The sequence below is a fragment of the Lemur catta genome, chromosome 5 (genome assembly GCF_020740605.2).
Source record: "Lemur catta isolate mLemCat1 chromosome 5, mLemCat1.pri, whole genome shotgun sequence".
In the NCBI taxonomy this organism is placed as follows: domain Eukaryota; kingdom Metazoa; phylum Chordata; class Mammalia; order Primates; family Lemuridae; genus Lemur; species Lemur catta.
Genome location: NC_059132.1, coordinates 48,793,067 through 48,818,010, shown reverse-complemented (window position 1 = coordinate 48,818,010; position 24,944 = coordinate 48,793,067). Strand labels below are relative to the sequence as shown.

The window sequence follows — 24,944 nt, the reverse complement described above, 5'->3', positions numbered from 1 at the left end:
CGTGAGTCTTTAAGTGACTGTGTTCAAGCCTTCCCTTTGTGGAGATGGCACTCCCAGGCCAGCAAGGGTTTGCCTTCAAACCCCCTGAGAAAAGGTCCCTGGGGGGTGAAAAATGTCATAGAGCAAATGCTTCTTTCTACTGAGGGATCTGAGGCCAATATCTGACAAAAAGGAGTTTTAGAAGGGCTGCCCTTGCTATACAAATCTACAAGGGGAATTAAAGAATTACCTGCTTTTTTCCTCATCTTCTAGCGTGAGAAGTCTGCGATCTACCAGTTGGAGGAGGAATATGAAAACCTGCTGGTAAGTCAGTTTATTTCTGCAGTGCACAAAGGCTCCATTGTTCTCAATTCAATTCAGTGCCATAAATACCAAGCACCTCCTGGGGTTGAGGCACCTGCTTGGCATAAGGACCCTAGAAAGTGTGCTAACGTAACAGCCCGGGAAGTGTGTTTATGTGTTCTGTTTTCAAGTTGCATCACATAAATGGCACTTGTTAAATACTTGCAGTTAAAGCAATAAATCTTTGCCACTTGTGAATTGTGATCTTTTTTATGAAGTATAAGCAAAAATAAAACTTACTTTCTTGAGATGGAGGCCTGCCAGACCACCATCACCATTTTGTGATAGACTGTATCAATTTCTTGATTCATAATTAGAGAGAGATTTCCATTCCTCTGCCTATTTGTGTCACCCAGTCTTCACGTTTTCTTTTTTTTTTTTTTTTTTTTTTTTTTTTGAGACAGAGTCTCACTTTGTTGCCCAGGCTAGAGTGAGTGCCGTGGCATCAGCCTAGCTCACAGCAACCTCACACTCCTGGGCTTAAGCGATCCTACTGCCTCAGCCTCCCGAGTAGCTGGGACTACAGGCATGTGCCACCATGCCCGGCTAATTTTTTTTTTGCTATATATATTTTTAGTTGGCCAGATAATTTCTTTCTATTTTTAGTAGAGACGGGGTCTCACTCAGGCTGGTCTCGAACTCCTGACCTCGAGCGATCCACCCGCCTCGGCCTCCCAGAGTGCTAGGATTACAGGCGTGAGCCACCGCGCCCGGCCTTCACGTTTTCAATGTTTCCTTATTGGCAGTGACACTTTTTAAATAACATGGCTAGTGGTGACACAGCAAATTTTCCTATTAGGGCTGGGGTGTGACTGATAGCACTTTGAATTTTTAGGGGAAGGAAAAGGGTAGGAAAAGATTTATCTAAGAGTCCATTTTCCCCTTCATAGTTAAAACTAATTATTGATGGGTACAAAAATGCAATTGGATAGAAGGAGTAAGTTCTAGTATTCCATAGTACAGTAGGGAAATTATAGTTAGCAATAATTTATTGTATATTTCAGAATAGCTAGAAGAGAGAAAAATTGTAATGTTCCCAACACAGAGAAAAGATAAATGTTTGAGGTGAATGGATACCCCAATTACTCTGGTTCGATCATTACATGTTGTATACATGTATCAAAATACCACATGTACTCTAAAAGTATGTACTATGGCATATCAATAAAAAATACAAAAAAGAGAAAAGTTTATAAGAAGACCTTATTTAGAAGAATAGAAAATATTGTTGGTTGGTCCGAGTGCAGTGGTGTTAATAACTAATTGATCACAACCAGTTACAGATTCCTTTGTTCCTTCTCCACTCAGACTGCTTCACTTGACCAGCTTTAAAAAAAAAATTGTTAAAAAAACCTAATTATTGAACCCAAACATCAGTAGATGAATCATGATCCTTTGGGAATAGGCTGTTCCACTCAATCTAAAATTGCTATCTTGTTCACTGCAAATTTGAATGGATCTTTTTTCCATACCAGGTGGTCATTGAATGCACAAGATTAATATTTTTCCTATTTTTGTGATTTTTTTTGAGGGGAAAGGGGTTAATCTATGAGATCTGCAGAGAACACCACTCACCTGCATATTGTTATTCTAATGCTGCTATTGAACTTCCTGTGCAGAAAGCATCCTTTGACAGAATGGATCACCTGCGACAGCTGCAGAACATCATCCAGGCCACATCCCGGGAGATCATGTGGATCAATGACTGTGAGGAGGAGGAGCTGCTGTACGACTGGAGCGACAAGAACACCAACATCGCGCAGAAGCAGGAGGCCTTCTCCGTAAGCCCCCCCTGTGTAGTTGCAGACGGTGTAGGTGCTTGCCTTGGGGGGATACGAGGGCCTTTCAGTAATTTAGTCAGCCACTTGTAATTCACCCGCAGTGAAATGGTCATGGGAAACCCTTCCTGGACACTTTCCAGTGAGTTAAGAGGGGTGATACATTGTTTAATGTTCCAGAAGACAGTAGTTTGTTTAGACAGGGTAAGAATTGGTTTGTTCAGATACCCCAGGGTCTGTGTGGCACCATAGTAGGGTGGCCTGGACTTAGAAAATCTCCGGATCAATCATAGGTCTGTCTCTCTTCCTATGTGACCTTGGATAAGCCCTGTCACTGGTCTGACCTCAGTCACATTCTATCCTGTATCAAACATTCTTTCCAGCCTTAAAAAATGCTATAATTCTTGAAGAAAACGTAGCATGATTCTTTGGCATTGTTCCTTTCCAAAGTGCAGTTTTGTATTTAACTTCCTTTAAATGCTGTGGGAGTGGTGGAAGCTTAGTGGTGACTTAGTGATTGATTTATTTATTTTTCCATTCACAGATACGCATGAGTCAACTGGAAGTTAAGGAAAAGGAGCTCAATAAGCTTAAGCAAGAAAGTGACCAACTTGTCCTCAATCAGCATCCAGCCTCAGATAAAATTGAGGTAGGCTTCCTGAGGTTTATATTTTTATTAGGAAAAAAAAGGAAACTTTTCATAAAGTAAGATTCTACAAATGTATGATTTTTTTTTTTTTTTGAGACAGAGTCTCACTCTGTTGTCCGGGTTAGAGTGCCGTGGCGTCAGCCTAGCTCACAGCAACCTCCAGCTCCTGGGCTCAAGCAATCCTGCTGCCTCAGCCTCCCGAGTAGCTGGGACTACAGGCATGCGCCACCATGTCTGGCTAATTTTTTATATATATATTTTTTTAGTTGTCCAGCTAATTTCTTTCTAGTTTTAGTAGAGACGGGGTCTCGTTCTTGCTCAGGCTGGTCTCGAACTCCTGAGCTCAAACAATCCGCCCGCCTCGGCCTCCCGGAGTGCTAGGATTATAGGCATGAGCCACTGTGCCCGGCCCCAAATGTATGATTCTTATCCATCATGAAACTATGCTAACTTTATTTTCTATTTTGGGATCAATACCCTAGGTCAGGGGTTGGCAGACTTTTTCAGAAAAAGGCCAATGTTTTATACTTGCGGGTCATTAGTCTCTGTCATAATTAGGTAACTCTGCCATTGTAATGCAAAAGCAGCCACAGACAATATGTAAATGAATGAATATGGCTGTATTCCAATAAAACTTTACTGACAAGGGCAGGAAGTGGCCAGATGTGGCCTTTGTGCTATAGATTGCTGACCCTCTGCCCTAGGCTGCCATCTGTGGGCTGTGCTCAAGGATGACATTAGTTGGTAACACTGATACGGCCATACTGGTTGTTTAAAAAATGGAAACTTCTGTATCAGTTAATAAGAATCACTGCTTTAAGCACTTCCAAGCCCTTCACCTGGATGTCTCGCCCCTCCCCACGATCCAGTGACTGTCCAGGGATGGGGCTTGACACTAGACCCTGCTCCAGGGTTATCCCTGATGTCTGTTCTGATTGGTCAGTAGCTCTGCTATTTGGATAATGTATATTTTGACGAATACTCCTAATGGTATCTATTCATGAAAGTGATTTTAAAATTTAATTTTGACCATATGAACAGTTTTATGGTGGGAGAGAACTCATTCTCTTTGTAATTGAGAATGAAAAAAGTTTGCCTGACTTAGAATTAGATAAAAACTATTTACTAGCTTTCCTTCTGTCTCACATATCTCTGGAGGAATGTATGCATCCCTGCAGCTGAGCGGGGCCAAGACAGCAGGCATGTTCTCATTTCAGGCCTACATGGACACTCTGCAGACACAGTGGAGTTGGATTCTTCAGATCACCAAATGTATTGATGTTCACCTCAAAGAAAATGCTGCCTACTTTCAGGTTTTTATACTTAGTAATAATTTCATTGTCTTTTATGTGGTAATACCATATCTTTTGAGTATATCTTAAAAAGCACTGAAAATAATCTTGAAAATATTGCATAAATCCTCTTTACTGGTTTTTAGTGTAGAGGAGCATAGATTTGTAACCTGGCCACTAGACACTCAAATAGTTTTCTGCTATCACATACGTAAATACTTTCTGCTCTTTCTTTTCCTTTAGCCACCTAGCAAAGAGAGGCTTAGGGATGACAGTCCTTAAAACACAACTACTAGATGAAATTGCTTATTGAGTTGCTTCTCATTGGCATGGGATCACTCTCATCCTTAACAGTTTTTTGAAGAGGCCCAGTCGACTGAAGCGTACCTGAAGGGGCTTCAAGACTCCATCAGGAAGAAGTACCCCTGCGACAAGAACATGCCGCTGCAGCACCTGCTGGAACAGATCAAGGAGCTGGAGGTAGTGTCAGACCTAGAACTTCGGCAGTGCACCTGGGGTGGGAGATAAAATGCACCCCTGACGCAGCTCACGCTGCTGGTTGGGGCTGTTGTACAAGAACACTCAGAGCCCGAGCAAGCGTTTTCTTCATCTTGCAGTGGGTTTTCTCAAAATGAATTTCTTGACATGCTCAGCTACTATTGAGAGTTACTTTTGGTGTTGTGGTAATTTGCTTGGCACAAAAACAGAGAGAACACTGATTACTTAACACAACAGTTCCTTAGGGAAAGCAGACGTTAAATTTTATCAACGTTGTCCTTTCACACAAGGATATTCTTTCCTATCCACTTACTTTATAGCTGTGCAGCTTCTGAAGAGTCTTATCATGAAAGGTTCTCATATTTTGTGCTGAAGAATTTGTGGCTTTTTACAGCGAATGCAACTATAGTGATTTAATTTGTAATGTCATAGTAGCTACATTAATGCCATTTGAAGATCACCTCTAAAATTCACAGGGTATCTTTGTTAAAGTATGATTTTATTTGCAATTGCAGAAAGAACGAGAGAAAATCCTTGAATATAAGCGTCAGGTGCAGAACTTGGTAAACAAATCCAAGAAGATTGTGCAGCTGAAGCCACGTAACCCGGACTACAGAAGCAACAAACCCATTATCCTCAGGGCTCTGTGCGACTACAAACAGGACCAGGTGTGTACTCGCCATTCAGAACCATACAAAAGTTGGCCCTTTCTTTACATTGGATTTGTGTTAATCAAGAGAACAAAATTTAATCTGGGTTTCAGTAATCACCATAGCTCAATGTGTCTTTTTTTTTATAAATAAAGAAGCAAGCTGTTGAACAAATGCAGCGGTTCTGTTCTGAATCATATGATTGTTGTCAATAATTAGGACAGTAGTTATTTTTAGAATTTTAAAAAATTCTATTTAGAGCTTAATACTTTGTCTAGTATTTAAAACTTACTTATCTGTGATCACTCTCATCTTTAAATTTCTGACTAAAGAAATGAGAAGTGACACTACTAAGCTGCATATAAAGTGAATGTCATTGCAAATTTCATGCGATAATTGAGTATCGTATCAATTCTTCAGGCTCACTGGTAAATATAAGCATTTATGTAGAAAAATTACTTGTTTTTAGTAATTATATGATTCCCACGGCTCTATTTTTTATTATAAAATGATGTAGGGTTTAACAAATACAAAATGTGATTAGTTGGTTACATAAACTTTATTAAACAGTAGGGTTTACTCTACCATGTGGAAATGCGTTAAGAACTTGTGTGGTGAGGAGAAGGAAGAAGTAAGCTGAATTGGAGATTGAGATACCTAAAAATCAAGATTGTTACGTTTTGCTAGGTAAGATAGTTGTCATATTTTAGGTAGTCATTTTAAGAACCTATATAGATGCTGGAGTCAATTTAGAAGAGAAGGATTTTAGATGCTGGAGTTCATTTAGAGAATTATTTCCCTGGAGACTGATAACAGAATTTTTTTAATTTTAATTTTTAAATTTTAAGAGCAAATAAATGAGACAAGTGACACTTTATATTAAAGTCTAATATATAAAAATGAATGCACAAAAATAGGAAAATAATGGTGTGAGATTTTGCTTTACAAAAGGATTTTGTATTGTGGATTCCCCAGGCTATCTTTGAAAAGTCACTTCCCACAGTTCCCTTAAAAGGTAGCTCACTTTATATATACCTCTTGGGCTTCTGTGTATTATTTACAGCATCAGTATTGTTGGGTTGTGTATGATGTGCTTCATTTGAGGGGAAAAAATAAGATAAAAGCTTTAACAATTTGCATGTTTTCGTCTCTGTCTTTGAGAAAAAAGATAAAAACACATACTTATGAATAAAGGGAAACCATGGGGTGCTTGCCTTCCAGAAAATTGTGCACAAGGGGGACGAGTGCATCCTGAAGGACAACACTGAGCGCAGCAAGTGGTACGTGACAGGCCCAGGAGGCGTTGACATGCTCGTTCCCTCTGTTGGGCTGATTATTCCTCCTCCAAATCCACTGGCCGTGGACCTCTCTGGCAAGTAAGTTCCTAATAGCCACGGCACGAATGAAGTGGGGAGAAAGGGCAAGTGCTTACACAAGAAGCTTAGACACACAGTTCCTTGCCATAATCACCTCCTCAAAAAAGGAACCTTGCGACGGTCACCTTCACTTTATCTTGCAGTTGTATGTTGAAGAGACTATCCTTATTGGAGGATAGAAAGAAATGTCTGACAGTGTAGGAGGGCGGGAGTGAATAATACTTGTCACACATTTGGAAGGTGTTGTTTTAAGGTTCTTCTTTCCTTCTTAGAAAATCAGTCATTTTACATGTAGCCACAAATATAAAATGCCTTTAATATCAATATTTGCTCATCAATAGGTAGAGCATTCATTTTACAGATTGTCCGTGGCAGATTCTTTTAAAGCTTTTAGTATGGAAATCTTCAACCACACACAGAACAGGGAGAGTAGTGTAATGAGCTCCCGCACGCGCAAGACCAGGCTGGGGAGGTCATCAGCGTCTACAGCACCTGCCATCCTGTTAGACCTCTGCCAGTTAAAATGTTGCTGACAAGATGACAATAAAAAATTGTAGTGTGTATTTCAGCCAATAATGTATAATAGATAAATTGAGAATGTACTTTTGGGAGAGTAAATGAATCCAAATCCATTAAAATGGTGACTGTTGTGAAAATTAATTATACATATACCAGTTACTCTTTGAGTGATTATTGTATTAATAGTTTTGTGCAGTTGTGTAGGCATGTCCAGGTTTCCCAGGTGGGATGACGTTTGAAAGGCTGGCTCTAGTGTGTTTTCGCTTTGTGCCTCCTAGGATTGAGCAGTACTATGAAGCCATCTTGGCTCTGTGGAACCAGCTCTACATCAACATGAAGAGCCTGGTGTCCTGGCATTACTGCATGATCGACATCGAGAAAATCAGGGCCATGACTATCGCCAAGGTACGTCCTCGGGACCGCTCAGGCTGCCCAGAGGGAGTGCCATGCTGCCCCCTGCAAGTGCTCGTTCCCACCGGTTAGACTATAGCTGTGCTGCTAATGCTTTCGTGTCTCATTATGTGAGTCAGCTTAGCCTTCCTTAGAGGGTTTGGTCTGTGCGGAGGGGAGAACGGGAAGAATTAGCACATGGCTGGTTATGAGACACAGAAGTTATACTAATTCAAGTGGCCTGAGAAGCCAGAAGTACCTGTGGAAAAGGCATGGGTCCTGTTTTCCTTGGATGTAATGGACAGTTAGGTCATAAATAATCAACTGGATATCACAAGGGTAAAAGGTGGGATGCAATTCTTAGAAGAGCACCCCAAGCATTAGTTACACTAAATCAGTGGTTTTCAAATTATGGTTTGAAGAATCCTAGGGGTGTGTTTGTGTCCTTTAGGGGTGGTAGGGATGATGGAGATGAGGAGAGGGGCACAGGATAAGTAAGTTTTGGAGTCCTCCAAACTCTTTTCTTTTTGTAGTTAGAGCTGCTTTGCTGTGCTCTGCTCTATATTTGGGGCTTCTGAGTAATATTTCATTTGAAGAAAAAAATTCTGCAGGAAAAAACAATCAGCATCCTACTGCTCTGGTTCTTGGGAGCAAAGTCTAAACCTGCAGACCTTTTATATCTTAATGGGCCTCTGATGAGTGTTGCCTTGAGCCCAATCTAGCGGGGACATTTTTTGGCTGACTCTTCTGGATTACAATGGGTGGGCCATCATAAATCTCAAATCACTTCTGCCTGGTTTGCCTCCAGCTGAAAACCATGCGGCAGGAAGATTACCTGAAGACAATACAGGACCTTGAGTTACATTACCAAGAGTTTATCAGAAACAGTCAAGGCTCAGAGATGTTTGGAGATGATGACAAGAGGAAAATACAGTCACAGTTCACTGATGCCCAGAAGCATTACCAGACCCTGGTCATTCAGCTTCCTGGCCACCCCCAGCACCAGACAGGTGAGCTTGGGACATTCTTCTCTTTGTATCAACTGCATATGCAATTTAAAAGAGAAAATAGCTTACATAAAACTAGTTTCAGAACCATTTCTTTGAAAGAGAGAGATCCAAAGTCATTTACGCACTAAATGTTCAGAATCAAATCAAAGGAAGTAGATATACTTTTATCCAGTAAGGATGCCTTTTGAGCCCTACCACCTTGCTAGCTAGAAATTCTGATTTTTGTGGCCCTCACTTCTTTTTCCAGTAACCACAACTGAAATCACTCATCTTGGTACCTGCCAAGATGTCAACCATAATAAAGTAATCGAAACCAACAGAGAAAATGACAAGCAAGAAACGTGGATGCTGATAGAACTGCAGAAGATTCGCAGGCAGATGGAGCACTGTGAGGGCAGGATGTCTCTGAAAAACCTCCTTCTAGCAGACCAGGGGTCTACACACCACATCACACTGAAAATAAATGAGCTGAAGGTTGGTGAACATTAGTATTTTGCCTGATTTCTCTGTGTATTTATGTTTATCTGCAAACGAATAAAAAACCCTCCTGGTTTAAATGTTCATAGGCAAGAAATATTACTTTTCAAGAAGACAGGGTTCTGGTAGGATTGTCTTTTTTCTTTCCCATGTTTCTAAATTTGTAGAAGGTTATTAGGTTGGGGGCTAAACCATCTTTGCTATTAAGTTTGTGGGTTGCTGAATCAGGCTACAGTCCATCTCAAAAGTTTTCACAAACGTTAATTGGGCTTCTTATGTAGAGCAACCTGTGGCATGGGCTAAAAGATGAGATTATCTTTATTTATAGACGGACAGAACTCTGACACGAAGAGATTTGGTTGTTGAGGTAAGATCTCAAAGCCATAGACAGAGCTGTCACTATAGCCCAGATGTGTCAACCCCTAACTCAGTGATATTTTCTGCTCAGCCAAGCCTGGGCACTGCATTGAAATGTTCAAGATATGTATATTCTAAGTAAGAGGGTCACATTTACACAGTGCTAAAATGGCCATGCTAAAGAAATAGATGAAACATCAACTGTCTCTTTCTTGAATTCTTTACATTTGATGGACTTTTAAAGGGCAAAAATAATCAATGCAGAGTGTTAACTTCTGTATAATCATGGTGTGCCAAATGATGGCATACAGTAATGTGTTGCTTATGACAGGGATATGTTCTGAAAAATGTGTCATTAGGCAATTTTGCCATTGTGCTAACATCATGGAGTATACCTACACAAACCTAGATGGCATAGCCTGCTGCACACCTAGGCTACAAACCTGTACAACATGTTACTGTACAGAATACTGTGGGCAGTTATAACACAATGAGTATTTGTGTACCTAAACATATCTAAACATAGAAAGGATACAGTAAAAGTATGGTATTATAATTTTACGGGCTCACCATCGTACATGCAGTTCATTGTTGACTGAAACATCATTATAGAGCGCCTGACTGTGTGACTATATGTATGCAATGGAATATTATTCAGCTTCAAAAAAGAAGATAACTGCCATTTACAAAAACATGCTTGAACCTAGAAGACATTATGCTAAGTAAGATAAGCCAGACGTAGAAAGACAAATGCAGCATGATCTCACTTATATGCAGAAGCTAAGAAAAAAGTCTAGTACATAGAAACAGGGTAGAACCATGATTACCAGGGGGCAGAAAGGAGAAGGCAATGGGGAAATGGTAAATCAAACACTATAAGCTTACAGTTATGTAGGATGAATAAGTCTAGAGTGCTAATGTACAACGGGAGGTATTATAAGAAATAATGTTGTAGTGTATATTGAAAATTTGCTCAGAGTAGGTCTTAGGTGCTTTTAACACACATATTAAAAAAAAATAACTATGGAAAGTTAATTTGCTTACCTGTAGTAATCATTTCACTGTGTGTGTGTATTGTGTATATATATCAAAACAGCATGTTGTGTACCTTAAAAGTCTACAATAAAAAAGTAAAAAAAATGATTGACAGCTAAATCAAAAGGACTTTGCTTTTTTGACAGAGTGTGCAGAATGATTCTCAAGGAATTGCTGAAGTTCTCAACCAGCTTAAAGATATGCTTGCTAACTTCAGAGGTTCTGAAAAGTATTGCTATTTACAGAATGAGGTATTCGGACTGTTTCAGAAACTGGAAAATATCAATGGCGTTACAGATGGCTACTTAAATAGGTAAACACGACTAAAATCTGAAATACTTTGCTTTTCTCAAGCTTCATTTTTTTCAAACTCCATTTGTTTGGATGCTTAGCTTGCTGGAACCTTTGCCTTGCAGTTTCTCTTATTACTAAAGGGTTACTGACATTATCCTGTGGTTTTGAGAGAATGTCCTCTAGATTAGCATGTTAATTCCACTGTTCTGGAATTTAATATATCTTAGAATCAAGGTAAACTCCAAGGGCCAGAACTTGAGAATTCTTCAGTGAATGCGAAATAGTGGTCTGAATCATGATAGAGAAAAAAAATTACTGCTCTTGTGTCTTATAAATAGACAAAATAAATTTTTATTCATATTAATATTAGTCTTTTTCATTAGTAGTGACGCAAGCCAGATGTTCACAGTTTCGTTATGTTCCCAGCAATTTTGTGTCTCTTCTGCTCTTTCTAGCTTGTGCACAGTGAGAGCGCTACTCCAGGCCATTCTCCAAACAGAGGACATGTTAAAGGTTTACGAAGCCAGACTCACGGAGGAAGAAACTGTCTACCTGGACCTGGATAAAGTGGAAGCTTACCGCTGTGGATTGAAGGTAACTTGAAAGGTCATACCAATGGCTCCGTTTATAGGAAATAATACAGGACTAAGCTCCCAATTGTAATATAGAGCCTCAGTAGGTTTTCGTGAGTTTTGAGGATTACTAGATTCAGTTGGCCACACATGGTTGATATCAGTGATCTCTAGAACTCTGTTTTCCAGAGTGTTAGCAGAAACTATGTGAGAAAGTAATTTGCAGTGTGATTAGTTTGAAGAATGCTGAGTTAAACTGGTTTCTTTACTACAGGACTTCTCAGTACCTTTAGTATGTTAATATACATTAGAATTATTCAGGAATGAAATGTGATAGTTAGCATTTCTCAAACTAAGTTACACATTGAATCCTTTTCTAACAGAGTAGCACAAGGCACTAGATCATTGGAACAAATACTGGGAAATGCAATTCCATAAATGTGTTTTCACCTAAAAATATGAATATTCTAAAGTGTGTCATAACTTTTTTTTTTCCATATTTGGTGACTCGTAGTATAGCACACAGTGGGAGAAGGGATTAATTTGTAGTCATTTTTTTTCCTCTTGCAGAAAATAAAAAACGACTTGAACTTGAAGAAGTCGTTGTTGGCCACTATGAAGACAGAACTGCAGAAAGCCCAGCAGATCCACTCTCAGACTTCACAGCAGTATCCACTTTATGACCTGGATCTGGGCAAGTTCAGTGAAAAAGTCACACAGCTGACAGATCGCTGGCAAAGGATAGATAAGCAGATAGACTACAGGTGTGCCAACCTTCTTCCCCACGTTCTTCCCATTTGGCTATTCGCATGATAATGTCACTTGAAGGGAGCGCTGCAAAAAACAGGTTTTGTTTTGTGCTGAAGTTAGGCCTAGCAGGCTCTTTTCCTGGACTGCCTGTTGGCAGCTTTGTTTCAGATGGAAAGAGAGTGTGTCACAGGGTCTTAGAGAAACAACAGAAGCCATTTAGTCAACCTTTGTGTCCCATCAACTCTTGTTAATACTGTTGGAAGGAATGGCTGCTTTGAGTAAGCGTTCTCCAAAAATTTATCAAAACGAAGTTTTATATAAAAGAAATGCCTTACTACAAATGAGGGTCTAAAAAAAGTCTCCAGAATTGTCTTGTCTGTAGTCCATTTTATTAGCAGTGCTTTTAGAAAACATCTGTATTGAGATGTAATGCACATGCCATACAACTTACCCATTTAAAGTGTACAATTCAGTGGGTTTAAGTATATTCAGAATTGTGCAACCGTTGTGACAACCCGAGTTTTGAACATTTTCATTACCCTGGAAAGAAACTTCTGTTCCCATTGGCAGTCACTCCCCAGCCCTTGGCGATCCTCAGTCTACTTTCTATCCTATGGCTTTGCCTGTTCTAGACATTTCCTTTAAGTGGAATCCTGCGGTAGGCGATTCTTTGTGACTGGCTTCTTCCACTTCGTATAATGCTTTCGGGGTTCACCCATGTTGTAGCATGTTTCAGTCTTCATTTCTTCATTTTCTATTTTATTTTTTTCATTTCTTTTTATGGCTGAATAATATCCCATCATTTGGCTATACCACATTTTTGTTAATCTTTTCATCAGTTGGTAGATATCTGAGTGGTTTCCAACTTTTAGCTGTGATGAAAAGTGCTGCTGTGAACATTTATGTACAAGTTTCGTGTGGGCATGTGTTTTCAGTTTTCTCGGGTATATGCCTAGTGAATTGCTTCATGACTATGTACATATTTTAGGAACTAATAAAATAATGATTTTATTTTATATATTTTCCCTCAGATTATGGGATCTGGAAAAACAAATCAAGCAACTGAGGAATTATCGCGATAACTATCAGGCTTTCTGCAAGTGGCTCCATGATGCCAAACGCCGCCAGGATTCCTTAGAATCTATGAAATTTGGAGATTCCAACACAGTCATGCGATTTTTGAATGACCAGAAGGTATAAGCCAACTTGTCATTCATAGCTGTTTTGAGATTAATTGGGTGTAAGCTGTATTTTCCTCTGGTTTTCACAGCAGTGCTTAGATTTCAAATGAAGAGTATTTAATACTATCAATCCATTTTTGAATACATAAAGAATGCCCAGAGGAAAAGCAACTGAGGTATTTACGAAGAAATACAATTATGAACATAGAAATAATGTAATGTTCTTCTCATGTTATAGTAAAATATCTTTATAAATTGAGGTAAAAAGACCAGAAAACAGTGCTGACTTCTTAGAAAATAACCTCTTTTCCTCCTTCAGTTTTCTGAATGGAAAAAAATGCTCATGTCTTAAGCTGTAACTATGAGATTATGAGGCCAGTACATGTAGTAATACACTAAAGGAAAAAAAAATAGCAGTGGTAGAAGAGTGAAATAACATTTATTAAAAAATATTTGTATACCTTACCATTTGTAAATGTTTTATTTTTTGTATAGAACTTGCACAATGAGATATGTGGCAAACGAGACAAATCAGAAGAAGTACAAAAAATTGCTGAACTTTGTGCAAATTCAATTAAGGTAGGTGGGTTGCATAAAGAATGTTGGTGTTTCATCAAGAATATTATTAACAGCATTACTTGCTGATTTGTTTTAAAGATTATAAACTTCTTGAGGATAATGATTATGGCTTTTATATATTCTCTCCTGAACAAACCATAAAAGTTTGTTATCCGTTGACTTGAATTCGTTCTATACTGTCACTGTCCACACCAATGTGCTGGTCTCTATTCTTTAGATTGGTGGTATGGGCCAAATTCTGCAGTTAGCACACAAAGGTGTACTGCTTGGATTAGTAATACAATATTAGCTGCTTGGACACTAATGGCACATTATCTTTGGGGTTGGTCATTAGAAATACAGCTTGATGGTTTAAAACTGGAACTGTAGCCATTAGCGACTCCTTTTAAGTCCATGTAGATGTTTTTCTTAAACTTTATTATTCTGCAGGATTATGAGCTTCAGCTGGCATCGTACACCTCAGGACTGGAGACTCTACTGAACATACCTATCAAGAGAGCCATGGTTCAGTCCCCTTCTGGGGTGATTCTGCAAGAGGTATACATATCGCTGCATATTTCTTAGAACCTGTCTCTCCTTCTGCCTCTTCTCTTTGCTCTGTCTCCTGCCTATCTTCCCTCCTGTCCCTGGATTCATCCCTTGTAGAGGGTCCTTTCAAAAAAGTTTAATAGCAGGTTATGCTCCCTCCAGTATGAGTCATTGATGATACATTTTCAGAAATGATCAAGGGAAGTCTAAATCTGTCATTTAGAGTCTTTGCAGAAATTGAGCTTAAATTTCAATGAAGGAGATTTCTAAAAAGTGGAAAATATATAGATTTCTGAAAGAACTTCTTCCCAAAGATGTCAGAGAACATCAACTATCAGATGGTTTAGGGGAAACAGCCTGGTGGGATGAGGATGGGATACAATGTTTTTAACCCTTTGTTTTGCTGTACTTCTAGGTTTTGGAATTAGCATGCCTGAAAGAAGGGAATTCACTCTTTAAGTTATAATTTCACTATTTTATTATTTTAGAAAACAAAAGGTCATCTTAATAGGACTTTTTTTGAATGTGATATCTTTTTTTCTTTCCTTCCTTCTCTCCAAGGCTGCAGATATTCATGCTCGGTACATAGAACTACTTACAAGGTCCGGAGACTATTACAGATTCTTAAGTGAGATGCTGAAGAGTTTGGAAGATTTGAAGGTAATTTACTTACTTTATTTACATGGAGCATCAAGAAAGAAAACGGAATAAAACATTATTATTACTGCCTTATTATAACTTGGATTTGGACATAACTTTAAAGAATTTGCTTCATTTCTTTGTGTTAAGGATAAGAACATCTTGGACTAGCTGGATTTGAATTTTTCATATTGAGTGATTGTTCACTTTAATCCTCATTTCTGGTACTCGAATTGAGTTTATGTGGAAACTTACTTTATACCTTGAAATAAAGGGAACAAATTTATGAAATCATAAGCTTCTGATCTTGAAAGAAATTACCTCATTTTACAGATGAGGAATCTGAAACTCAAAGACAATATATCATTTGCTAAGATCATATGAGCAGCTGATGGAGGAATTATGACGAGAATCCAGATTTCTTGAATTTTTGTGTAGTGGTTCTTGCCTCAGATCACTCTTTATGTATGTGAGGGCGTGTGTGTGTGTGTGTGTGTGTGTGTGTGTGTGTGTATGTATGCGTGCACACGCACAGGTTTATAAAGAGAAATGAGAATGCACATTGGTCCGTGAGAGGAAAAGCACTGCTTCTTTCTTGGGATTTGAGGTGTTTTTCTTTTAACCTAATTTCTGATTTCATTTCCACAGCTGAAAAATACCAAGATTGAAGTTTTGGAAGAGGAGCTCAGACTGGCTCGAGATGCCAACTCGGAAAACTGCAATAAGAACAAATTCCTGGATCAGAACCTGCAGAAATACCAGGCAGAGTGTTCCCAGTTCAAAGCCAAGCTTGTGAGCCTGGAGGAGCTGAAGAGGCAGGCTGAGCTGGATGGGAAGTCGGCCAAGCAAAATCTAGACAAATGCTACGGCCAAATAAAAGATCTCAATGAGAAGATCACCCGACTGACATATGAGATCGAAGACGAAAAGAGGAGACGAAAATCTGTGGAAGACAGATTTGACCAGCAGAAGAACGACTACGACCAACTGCAGAAAGCAAGGCAATGTGAAAAGGAGACCCTCGGCTGGCAGAAATTAGAGTCTGAGAAAGCCATCAAGGAGAAGGAGTATGAGATAGAAAGGTTGAGGGTTCTTCTTCAGGAGGAGGGAGCCCGGAAGAGAGAATATGAAAATGAGCTGGCAAAGGTAAGAAACCACTATAATGAGGAGATGAGTAATTTAAGGAACAAGTATGAAACAGAGATTAACATTACGAAGACCACCATCAAGGAAATATCCATGCAAAAAGAGGATGATTCCAAAAATCTTAGAAACCAGCTTGATAAACTCTGTAGGGAAAACCGAGATCTGAAGGATGAAATTGTCAGGCTCAACGACAGCATCTTGCAGGCCACCGAGCAGCGAAGGCGGGCTGAAGAAAATGCCCTTCAGCAGAAAGCCTGTGGCTCTGAGATGATGCAAAAGAAGCAGCATCTGGAGATAGAGCTGAAGCAGGTCATCCAGCAGCGCTCGGAGGACAATGCGCGACACAAGCAGTCGCTGGAGGAGGCTGCCAAGACCATTCAGGACAAAAACAAGGAGATCGAAAGACTCAAAGCTGAATTTCAGGAGGAGGCCAAACGCCGCTGGGAATATGAAAATGAACTGGGTAAGGTAAGAAACAGTTACGATGAGGAGATCATTAGCTTAAAAAACCAGTTCGAGACGGAGATCAACATCACCAAGACCACCATCCACCAGCTCACCATGCAGAAGGAGGAGGACACCAGCGGCTACCGTGCCCAGATAGACAATCTCACCAGAGAGAACAGGAGCTTATCTGAAGAAATAGAGAGGCTGAAGAACACATTAGCCCAGACCACGGAGAATCTCAGGAAGGTGGAAGAAAATGTCCAACAGCAAAAGGCTGCTGGCTCCGAGGTGTCTCAGAGGAAACAGCAGCTGGAGATTGAGCTGAGGCAGGTCACTCAGATTCGAACGGAAGAGAGCATGAGATATAAGCAGTCTCTTGATGATGCTGCCAAAACCATCCAGGATAAAAACAAGGAGATAGAAAGGTTAAAGCAACTGATCGACAAAGAAACAAACGAACGGAAATGCCTGGAAGATGAAAACGCGAAATTACAGAGGGCCCAGTATGACCTGCAGAAAGCAAACAGCAGCGCGACTGAGACGATAACCAAACTGAAGGGTCAGGAGCAAGAACTGACGCGCCTGAGAATCGACTATGAGAGGGTTTTCCAGGAGAGGACCGTGAAGGACCAGGACATCACACGATTCCAGAACTCTCTGAAAGAGCTGCAACTGCAGAAGCAGAAAGTGGAAGAGGAGCTGACTTGGTTGAAGAGGACGGCCTCTGACGACTCCTCCAAGAGGAAGAAGCTGGAGGAAGAGCTGGAGGGCATGAGGAAGTCGCTGAAGGAGCAAGCCATCAAAATCACCAACCTGACCCAGCAGCTGGAGCAGGCGTACATCGTTAAGAAGAGGAGCGAGGATGATCTCCGGCAGCAGAGGGATGTCCTGGAGGGCCACCTGAGGGAGAAGCAGAGGACCCAGGAAGATCTGAGGAGGCTGTCCTCTGAGGTTGAGGCCCTGAGGCGGCAGTTGCTCCAGGAACAGGACAATGTCAAACAGGCGCACTTGAGGAATGAGCATTTCCAGAAGGCCATAGAAGATAAAAGCAGAAGTTTAAACGAAAGCAAAATAGAAATTGAGAGGCTGCAGTCTCTCACAGAGAACCTGACGAAGGAGCACTTGATGTTGGAGGAAGAACTGCGGAACCTGAGGCTGGAGTATGACGACCTGAGGAGGGGCCGGAGTGAAGCGGATAGTGATAAAAATGCCACCATCTCTGAGCTGAGGAGCCAACTGCAGATCAGCAACAACCGAACCCTGGAACTGCAAGGGCTGATTAATGATTTGCAGAGAGAGAGGGAAAATTTGAGACAGGAAATTGAGAAATTCCAAAAGCAGGCTTTAGAGGTATTCACAAATATTTGATCGCAGCTTCACTGTTTCTCAAATTATTCATCCCGTTATCATCTAATCTGAACTGTGCTCTTGCTGCTCAGATAGATGCTTTACAGAAAGTCTAACCTTTCTATTTCCTGCTCCGTTTATGACTAGCACCAGTCACAATTCACATCACTGCCTTAAAGTCATTTCAGTGCTGGGTGCCCTGCTATTCTGTTACTGCATCAAATGCCAGTCTGTGTGCAGCATGTGTGTGGCCCTGCTTTTGAGAACTTTAGCATGTGTTTCACATCTGTGATCACTTTCTCTGAATGTTTCGTTCTGCTTCCTAGAGGATAGCTCTTGTTTAGTGAGCTGCAATGCACATTTGTACTGAAAGTTTTCCTAAATAGAAGCCATATTAAAGTGCTTCTCTGTGCAATTTTGAAAATACTTTTCATGCTGGCTTATATTATTTCTCTGCACACATTATTCTGTGTTCTCTTTTGATCATGGCCCTCGTATCATTGTTTTTGTTTGGCTCTTCTTCTTTTAACCCCTAATTTTAAAATAACTTCTTTAACTTCTAATAAATTTGACTTCTATAGACAATATTTGTGTGGGGCTGGGTGGGATGCTTGTGTATATATATCCATCCATTTGTATTGCTTTATCAAACATGTTAGTACAGCTATAACAGGTGAGATGTAGGTGTAGCACGTATGATGACCTGGAATAAAACTCCCCATATTTTTTCAAACCATAATTATTGTTAAGAGTAAGACAAGTCTACTTTTCCTAATTCCTTCTATGGAAAAAAAATAGTAAGTGTGAAGCCATTAATCAAACTGGCAACATATATTGATAGAATTTCTTCCATGAATTTATAAGATAACAAGCTCACAGTATATCCAGGGAAAACATAGAAAGGAAAAATAAGTAAACAAAGTTTTTTTTAAGATACAGGAAATGAGGTTAAATTATGATCTAATCAAAACATTATTTTTTTCCCTCCCATTTCTTTCTTTTTAAATTTTAGGCATCTAATAGGATCCAGGAATCAAAGAGTCAGTGTACTCAGGTGGTGCAGGAAAGAGAGAGTCTTCTGGTGAAAATCAAAGTCCTGGAGCAAGACAAGGCCAGGCTGCAGAGGCTGGAGGATGAACTGAATCGCGCAAAAGCAGCTCTTGAGGCAGAAAGCAGGGCGAAGCAGCGGCTGGAGTGTGAGAAGCAGCAAATCCAGAATGACCTGAATCAGTGGAAAACTCAATATTCTCGCAAGGAGGAGGCTATCAGGAAGATAGAGTCAGACAGAGAAAAGAGTGAGAGAGAGAAGAACGGCCTTAGGAGTGAGATTGAACGACTCCAAGCGGAGATCAAGAGGATTGAAGAGAGGTGCAGGCGCAAGCTGGAGGATTCCACCAGGGAGACACAGTCGCAGCTGGAAACAGAACGCTGCCGACTTCAGAGGGAGATCGACAAACTCAGACAGCGCCCATATGGGTCCCACCGGGAGACCCAGACTGAGTACGAGTGGACTGTCGATTCCTCCAAGCTGGTTTTTGATGGGCTGAGGAAGAAGGTGACAGCGATGCAGCTCTATGAGTGCCAGCTGATCGACAAAACAACCTTGGACAAACTGTTGAAGGGGAAGAAGTCAGTGGAAGAAGTTGCTTCTGAAATCCAGCCTTTCCTTAGGGGTGCAGGAGCTATTGCTGGAGCTTCTGCTTCTCCTAAGGAAAAATACTCTTTGGTAGAGGCCAAGAGAAAGAAATTAATCACCCCAGAATCCACAGTCATGCTTCTGGAGGCCCAGGCAGCTACAGGTGGCATCATCGATCCCCATCGGAATGAGAAGCTGACTGTTGACAGTGCCATAGCTCGGGACCTCATCGACTTTGATGACCGCCAGCAGATATATACAGCAGAAAAAGCTATCACGGGTTTTGATGATCCATTTTCAGGCAAGACAGTATCTGTTTCAGAAGCCATCAAGAAGAATTTGATTGATAGAGAAACTGGAATGCGCCTGTTGGAAGCCCAGATTGCTTCAGGGGGTGTAGTAGACCCTGTGAACAGTGTCTTTTTGCCAAAAGATGTCGCCTTGGCCCGTGGGCTGATTGACAGAGATTTGTATAGGTCTCTGAATGATCCTCGAGATAGTCAGAAAAACTTTGTGGATCCAGTCACCAAAAAGAAGGTCAGTTACATGCAGCTGAAGGAACGGTGCAGAATCGAACCACACACTGGTCTGCTCTTGCTGACAGTACAGAAGAGAAGCATGTCCTTCCAAGGAATCCGTCAACCTGTGACCGTCAGTGAGCTGGTAGATTCTGGTATATTGAGACAGTCCACTGTCCACGAACTGGAATCAGGTCAGATTTCTTATGATGAGGTTGGTGAGAGAATTAAGGACTTCCTTCAGGGTTCAAGCTGCATAGCAGGCATATACAATGAGACCACAAAACAGAAGCTTGGCATTTATGAGGCCATGAAAATTGGCTTGGTCCGACCTGGTACTGCTCTGGAGTTGCTGGAAGCCCAAGCAGCTACTGGCTTTATAGTGGATCCTGTTAGCAACTTGAGGTTACCAGTGGAGGAAGCCTACAAAAGAGGTCTGGTGGGCATTGAGTTCAAAGAGAAGCTCCTGTCTGCAGAACGAGCTGTCACTGGGTATAATGATCCTGAAACAGGAAACATCATCTCTTTGTTCCAAGCCATGAACAAGGAACTCATTGAAAAGGGCCATGGTATTCGCTTATTGGAAGCTCAGATTGCAACTGGTGGGATCATTGACCCGAAGGAGAGCCATCGTTTGCCAGTTGACATGGCGTACAAGAGGGGCTATTTCAATGAGGAGCTCAGTGAGATTCTTTCAGATCCGAGTGATGATACAAAAGGATTTTTTGACCCCAACACTGAAGAAAATCTTACCTATCTGCAACTAAAAGAGAGATGCATTAAGGATGAGGAAACGGGGCTCTGTCTTCTGCCCCTGAAAGAAAAGAAGAAACAGGTGCAGACATCACAAAAGAATACCCTCAGGAAGCGTAGAGTGGTTATAGTTGACCCAGAAACCAATAAGGAGATGTCTGTTCAGGAGGCCTACAAGAAGGGCCTTATCGATTATGATACTTTCAAAGAACTGTGTGAGCAGGAATGTGAGTGGGAAGAAATAACCATCACGGGATCAGATGGCTCCACCAGAGTGGTCCTAGTAGACAGGAAAACAGGCAGTCAGTATGATATTCAAGATGCCATTGACAAGGGCCTTATTGAGAGGAAGTTCTTTGATCAGTACCGATCTGGCAGCCTCAGCCTCACTCAATTTGCTGACATGATCTCCTTGAAAAATGGTGTGGGCAGTAGCGGCAGCATGGGCAGTAGTGTCAGTGATGATGTGTTCAGCAGCTCCCGACATGATTCAGTAAGTAAGATTTCTACCATATCCAGCATCAGGAATTTAACCATCAGGAGCAGCTCTCTGTCTGACCCCCTGGAAGAATCCAGCCCCATTGCAGCCATCTTTGACACAGAAAACCTAGAGAAAATCTCCATTACAGAAGGTATAGAGCGGGGCATCGTGGATAGCATCACTGGTCAGAGGCTTCTGGAGGCTCAGGCCTGCACGGGCGGCATCATCCACCCTACCACAGGTCAGAAGCTGTTGCTTCAGGATGCAGTGTCCCAGGGTCTGATTGACCAAGATATGGCCACCAGGCTGAAGCCTGCTCAGAAAGCCTTCATTGGCTTCGAGGGCGTGAAGGGAAAGAAGATGTCAGCAGCAGAGGCAGTGAAAGAAAAATGGCTCCCCTACGAGGCCGGTCAGCGCTTCCTGGAGTTCCAGTACCTCACAGGAGGCCTTGTTGATCCTGAAGTTCATGGGAGGATAAGCACGGAAGAAGCCATCAGAAAGGGGTTCATTGACGGCCGAGCAGCACAGAGGCTGCAAGACACCAGCAGCTATGCCAAAATCCTGACCTGCCCCAAAACCAAGTTAAAAATATCCTACAGGGATGCCATTAATCGCTGCATGGTTGAAGATATCACTGGGTTGCGCCTTCTGGAAGCTGCCTCCGTGTCTTCTAAGGGCTTACCTAGCCCTTACAACATGTCTTCTGCTCCAGGCTCCCGCTCTGGCTCCCGCCCCGGATCTCGTTCCGGATCTCGCTCAGGCTCTCGCTCTGGTTCCCGCAGTGGGTCCCGGAGGGGAAGCTTTGATGCCACAGGGAATTCTTCCTACTCTTACTCCTACTCATTTAGCAGCAGCTCTATTGGGCACTAGTAGTCAGTTGGGAAGGGTTGCTGTACCTTGGGTTCATTTATATGAATTTCCACTTTATTAAATAATAAAAAAGAAAACCTGGTGCTTGCAATATAGTGATAGAACATTTTTTGCTTACAGAAAAACATAGCCATGATTGTAATCAAATAGTAAAGGCTGTTCTGGCTTCTTATCTTCTTAGCTCATTTTGACTCGTGTAGTACACTTGGCTGTAGCGTGTGTGAAGTGGTAATCACTTGTAAGGATAGCATAACTTGAACGTAGAATTTGTTTCTTCTCTTCTGTATTTAGATTTTTGATCAATTCTTCTTCAACTTTTTTGGGCTTATGATACAGATTTCTATTCTTGAAAATAAAAATAAATCACTGATATTTTAGTCATTCTGATTCTCATCTAAATATTTCCATTTTCTGTATTAGGAGAATATTACCTGCCCTCCTCTACCCACCACAAAAATCCCACCCCAAACCCAAGAATTTTGGAATGTGTCTCCTTTAGTTTTAGAATGTGGATTGTATACCCATATACTCTTTAATGTACTTGTTTGGTTTGGTATTAATTTGACTATATGTGCATGATAACAGCAATCTTTGCTTTTCTTTGGTCAAAGTTTTCTGTTTATTTTGCTTGTCATTTTCTATGTACTTAAAAAAGGTGTCTTTATGAAGTTTGCTATTCTGGCAATAAAATTTTAGACTTTTGAAATTTTTGTGTTTTAATTTAATGACATGTTTATATATGTACACAAGGGCATTTAGGAGCAGCTTTTTGTTTATCATAAAATAGACTTAAAACTATTTGTTTACTAAATACCTACTAAGAAAGACTATTGGCCAGGCACAGTGGCTCATGCCTGTAATCCTAACACTTTGGGAGGCTGAGGCAGGAGGATTGCTTGAGGCCAGGAATTTGAGGTTGCAGTGAGCTATGGTGTGACACCATTGCACTCTAGCCTGGGTGACAGAATGAGACTGTGTCTCAAAAAAGTATTAAAAATTTTTGTTAGAAGGTGATCTTTTATATTAGTCCTTTCAACATTTCTCTAGTGCCTGTTGTATACCAGGTGGAGTCTTTGAAGAGAAAACCTGTGTAAAGAGGCCAGCCCAGAAGTAAATACCCTGTTGTAGTTTATTCTGGACAGTGAGTACCAAGTAGCATTGGCAAAGTCACCATCATAGCACTGAAAAAACATGAGGTGGCTAAGATTCCTTTTTGGGGTATCCTCAAAATAGATGGTGTTTCACATCCCTTAAGAGGAAAGAATTGTCCTGGAATTATTTATGAAGATTATTCCTGAAGGGTTCTTGGCTCTCTGTTGAAGGACAAGGAAATATGTCTATTCCTTTGGATCAAAGAAAAACTACTGAAATTCAGACATTTTTCACTAAATTAACATGACTTTACTGAATACCTACTATGTCTAGTATTGGGTTAGGTGCTATGAAGATTCAACAGAATTTACAAGCTCCCTGACTGGAAGGCATTTGCAGTCTGGATGGGGCCAGAAGACACAAAGCAATCAGTGGGACAATTTTCCTGTGTCAGCAGTATATAGTAATACAATCAAACAAATTTCATAGTACAGATAGGAAAGCAAGTGAAATGGCTAATTGTGTAGAACAAAAATGATCCTCAGGATGAGATACTTAAATTATCAGGGGCTTTTGGTATTTAGGGTGAAAGTTACCTCTATTCTCATTGCATGGGCCATTTTTCCTCCACAGCACTCATTTTTTCCTTATCTCCCCTCTACTTTTCTTCCCTGTCCCCCCTCACAATTTGGAGGACTTGAAATTAATTTCATTCACTAAATACTGAGTTCTGTGTGCCATACATTGTGCAAGAAGCCATGAATCACATGCTAGAAATACGTGGTACAGAAATAGCCCTCAGAATCTAAAAAGAAGAAGAAAAACTGTAAATGCTGTGTTGGGGGAAATGAAGGAAGTTCCTTATGCTAGAGCTGGGACACTATTTGTCACCACAGGCTGCCATGATAAGATACTACCTTAAACAGTAATGTATCTTCTCACAGTTCTGGAGGCTGGAAGTCCAAGATCAAGGTGCAGGCAGGGCTGGTTTCTGGTGAGACCTCTTCCTGGCCATCCAGGTGGTGGATGGCCACCTTCTCATTGTGTGCTCACATGGCCCTTTCTCTGTGCCTATGCAAAGGGGGTGGGGGGGGTAGAGAGAGAGAGATCTCTGTCTCTTATGAGGACATCAGTTTTACCAGATTAGAGCCTTACGTTCATGACCTCATTTAACCTTAATTACCTCCTAAAGGGCCTGTCAACAAATACAGTTAAAGTATGGATTAGGACTTCAACATATGAATTTGGAGGAGGGAGGACAGCTCATTTCCATCCATAACAGAAGCCTGGCCTAGAACAGGTGTCTGGAGACCTCTCCAGCAAAGTGATGATCAAAGAGAAGTTAACAGCTTCAGTGTAGAGCTGCTCCTTAGGTTGAAACAGTAACTACAGTACAAATGACAAATATTTCCTATCCCCTCCAAGCTTCTTCCAAAGTAAGCTCTGAGATGAGATGGGACCCTGTCCTGGAGAGAGGACATGTTTGCCACTGGCTAAATTTTGATTTGGTTCAAATCATGGTGCATGATGCATCCCCAGAAAAGGGAAATATTTACTATAACTTTTCAATGAGAGTCATCATGGCACATGCAAAAATAGTCTTACATTTTCCACACACTTGGAAATGCAAATAAAAAGTAAAGATACTGTGGAAAGAGTATGAATATATTAAGAGAGTATAGAACTACTCTCATACCACACATCTGCTTGCAGCTACTGGCCCACTTTTGTATTTTAT

At 40.9% G+C, this 24,944-nt stretch overlaps 1 protein-coding gene across 3 annotated transcripts in view; it reads left to right on the top strand.

Moving 5' to 3' along the window:
* LOC123638245 (desmoplakin) overlaps nt 1-22,820 on the top strand; it is a 44,651-nt gene extending 21,831 nt beyond the window's left edge. For 2 of the 3 annotated variants that reach the window (XM_045551718.1, XM_045551719.1), the window contains exons 6-24: nt 253-303; nt 1,962-2,123; nt 2,665-2,769; nt 3,987-4,082; nt 4,416-4,541; nt 5,075-5,227; nt 6,431-6,585; nt 7,383-7,509; nt 8,303-8,504; nt 8,752-8,978; nt 10,520-10,686; nt 11,123-11,261; nt 11,810-12,003; nt 13,021-13,183; nt 13,666-13,749; nt 14,179-14,286; nt 14,839-14,937; nt 15,565-17,859; nt 18,869-22,820. In XM_045551718.1, coding sequence (XP_045407674.1) covers nt 253-303; nt 1,962-2,123; nt 2,665-2,769; nt 3,987-4,082; nt 4,416-4,541; nt 5,075-5,227; nt 6,431-6,585; nt 7,383-7,509; nt 8,303-8,504; nt 8,752-8,978; nt 10,520-10,686; nt 11,123-11,261; nt 11,810-12,003; nt 13,021-13,183; nt 13,666-13,749; nt 14,179-14,286; nt 14,839-14,937; nt 15,565-17,859; nt 18,869-22,114 — 7,899 coding nt within the window. In that variant the 3' untranslated portion in view covers nt 22,115-22,820. The remainder of the gene's footprint in view (nt 1-252; nt 304-1,961; nt 2,124-2,664; nt 2,770-3,986; nt 4,083-4,415; nt 4,542-5,074; nt 5,228-6,430; nt 6,586-7,382; nt 7,510-8,302; nt 8,505-8,751; nt 8,979-10,519; nt 10,687-11,122; nt 11,262-11,809; nt 12,004-13,020; nt 13,184-13,665; nt 13,750-14,178; nt 14,287-14,838; nt 14,938-15,564; nt 17,860-18,868) is intronic. The other variant, XM_045551720.1, reaches the window with a different exon arrangement.
* The last annotated feature ends 2,124 nt before the right edge of the window (nt 22,821-24,944 follow it).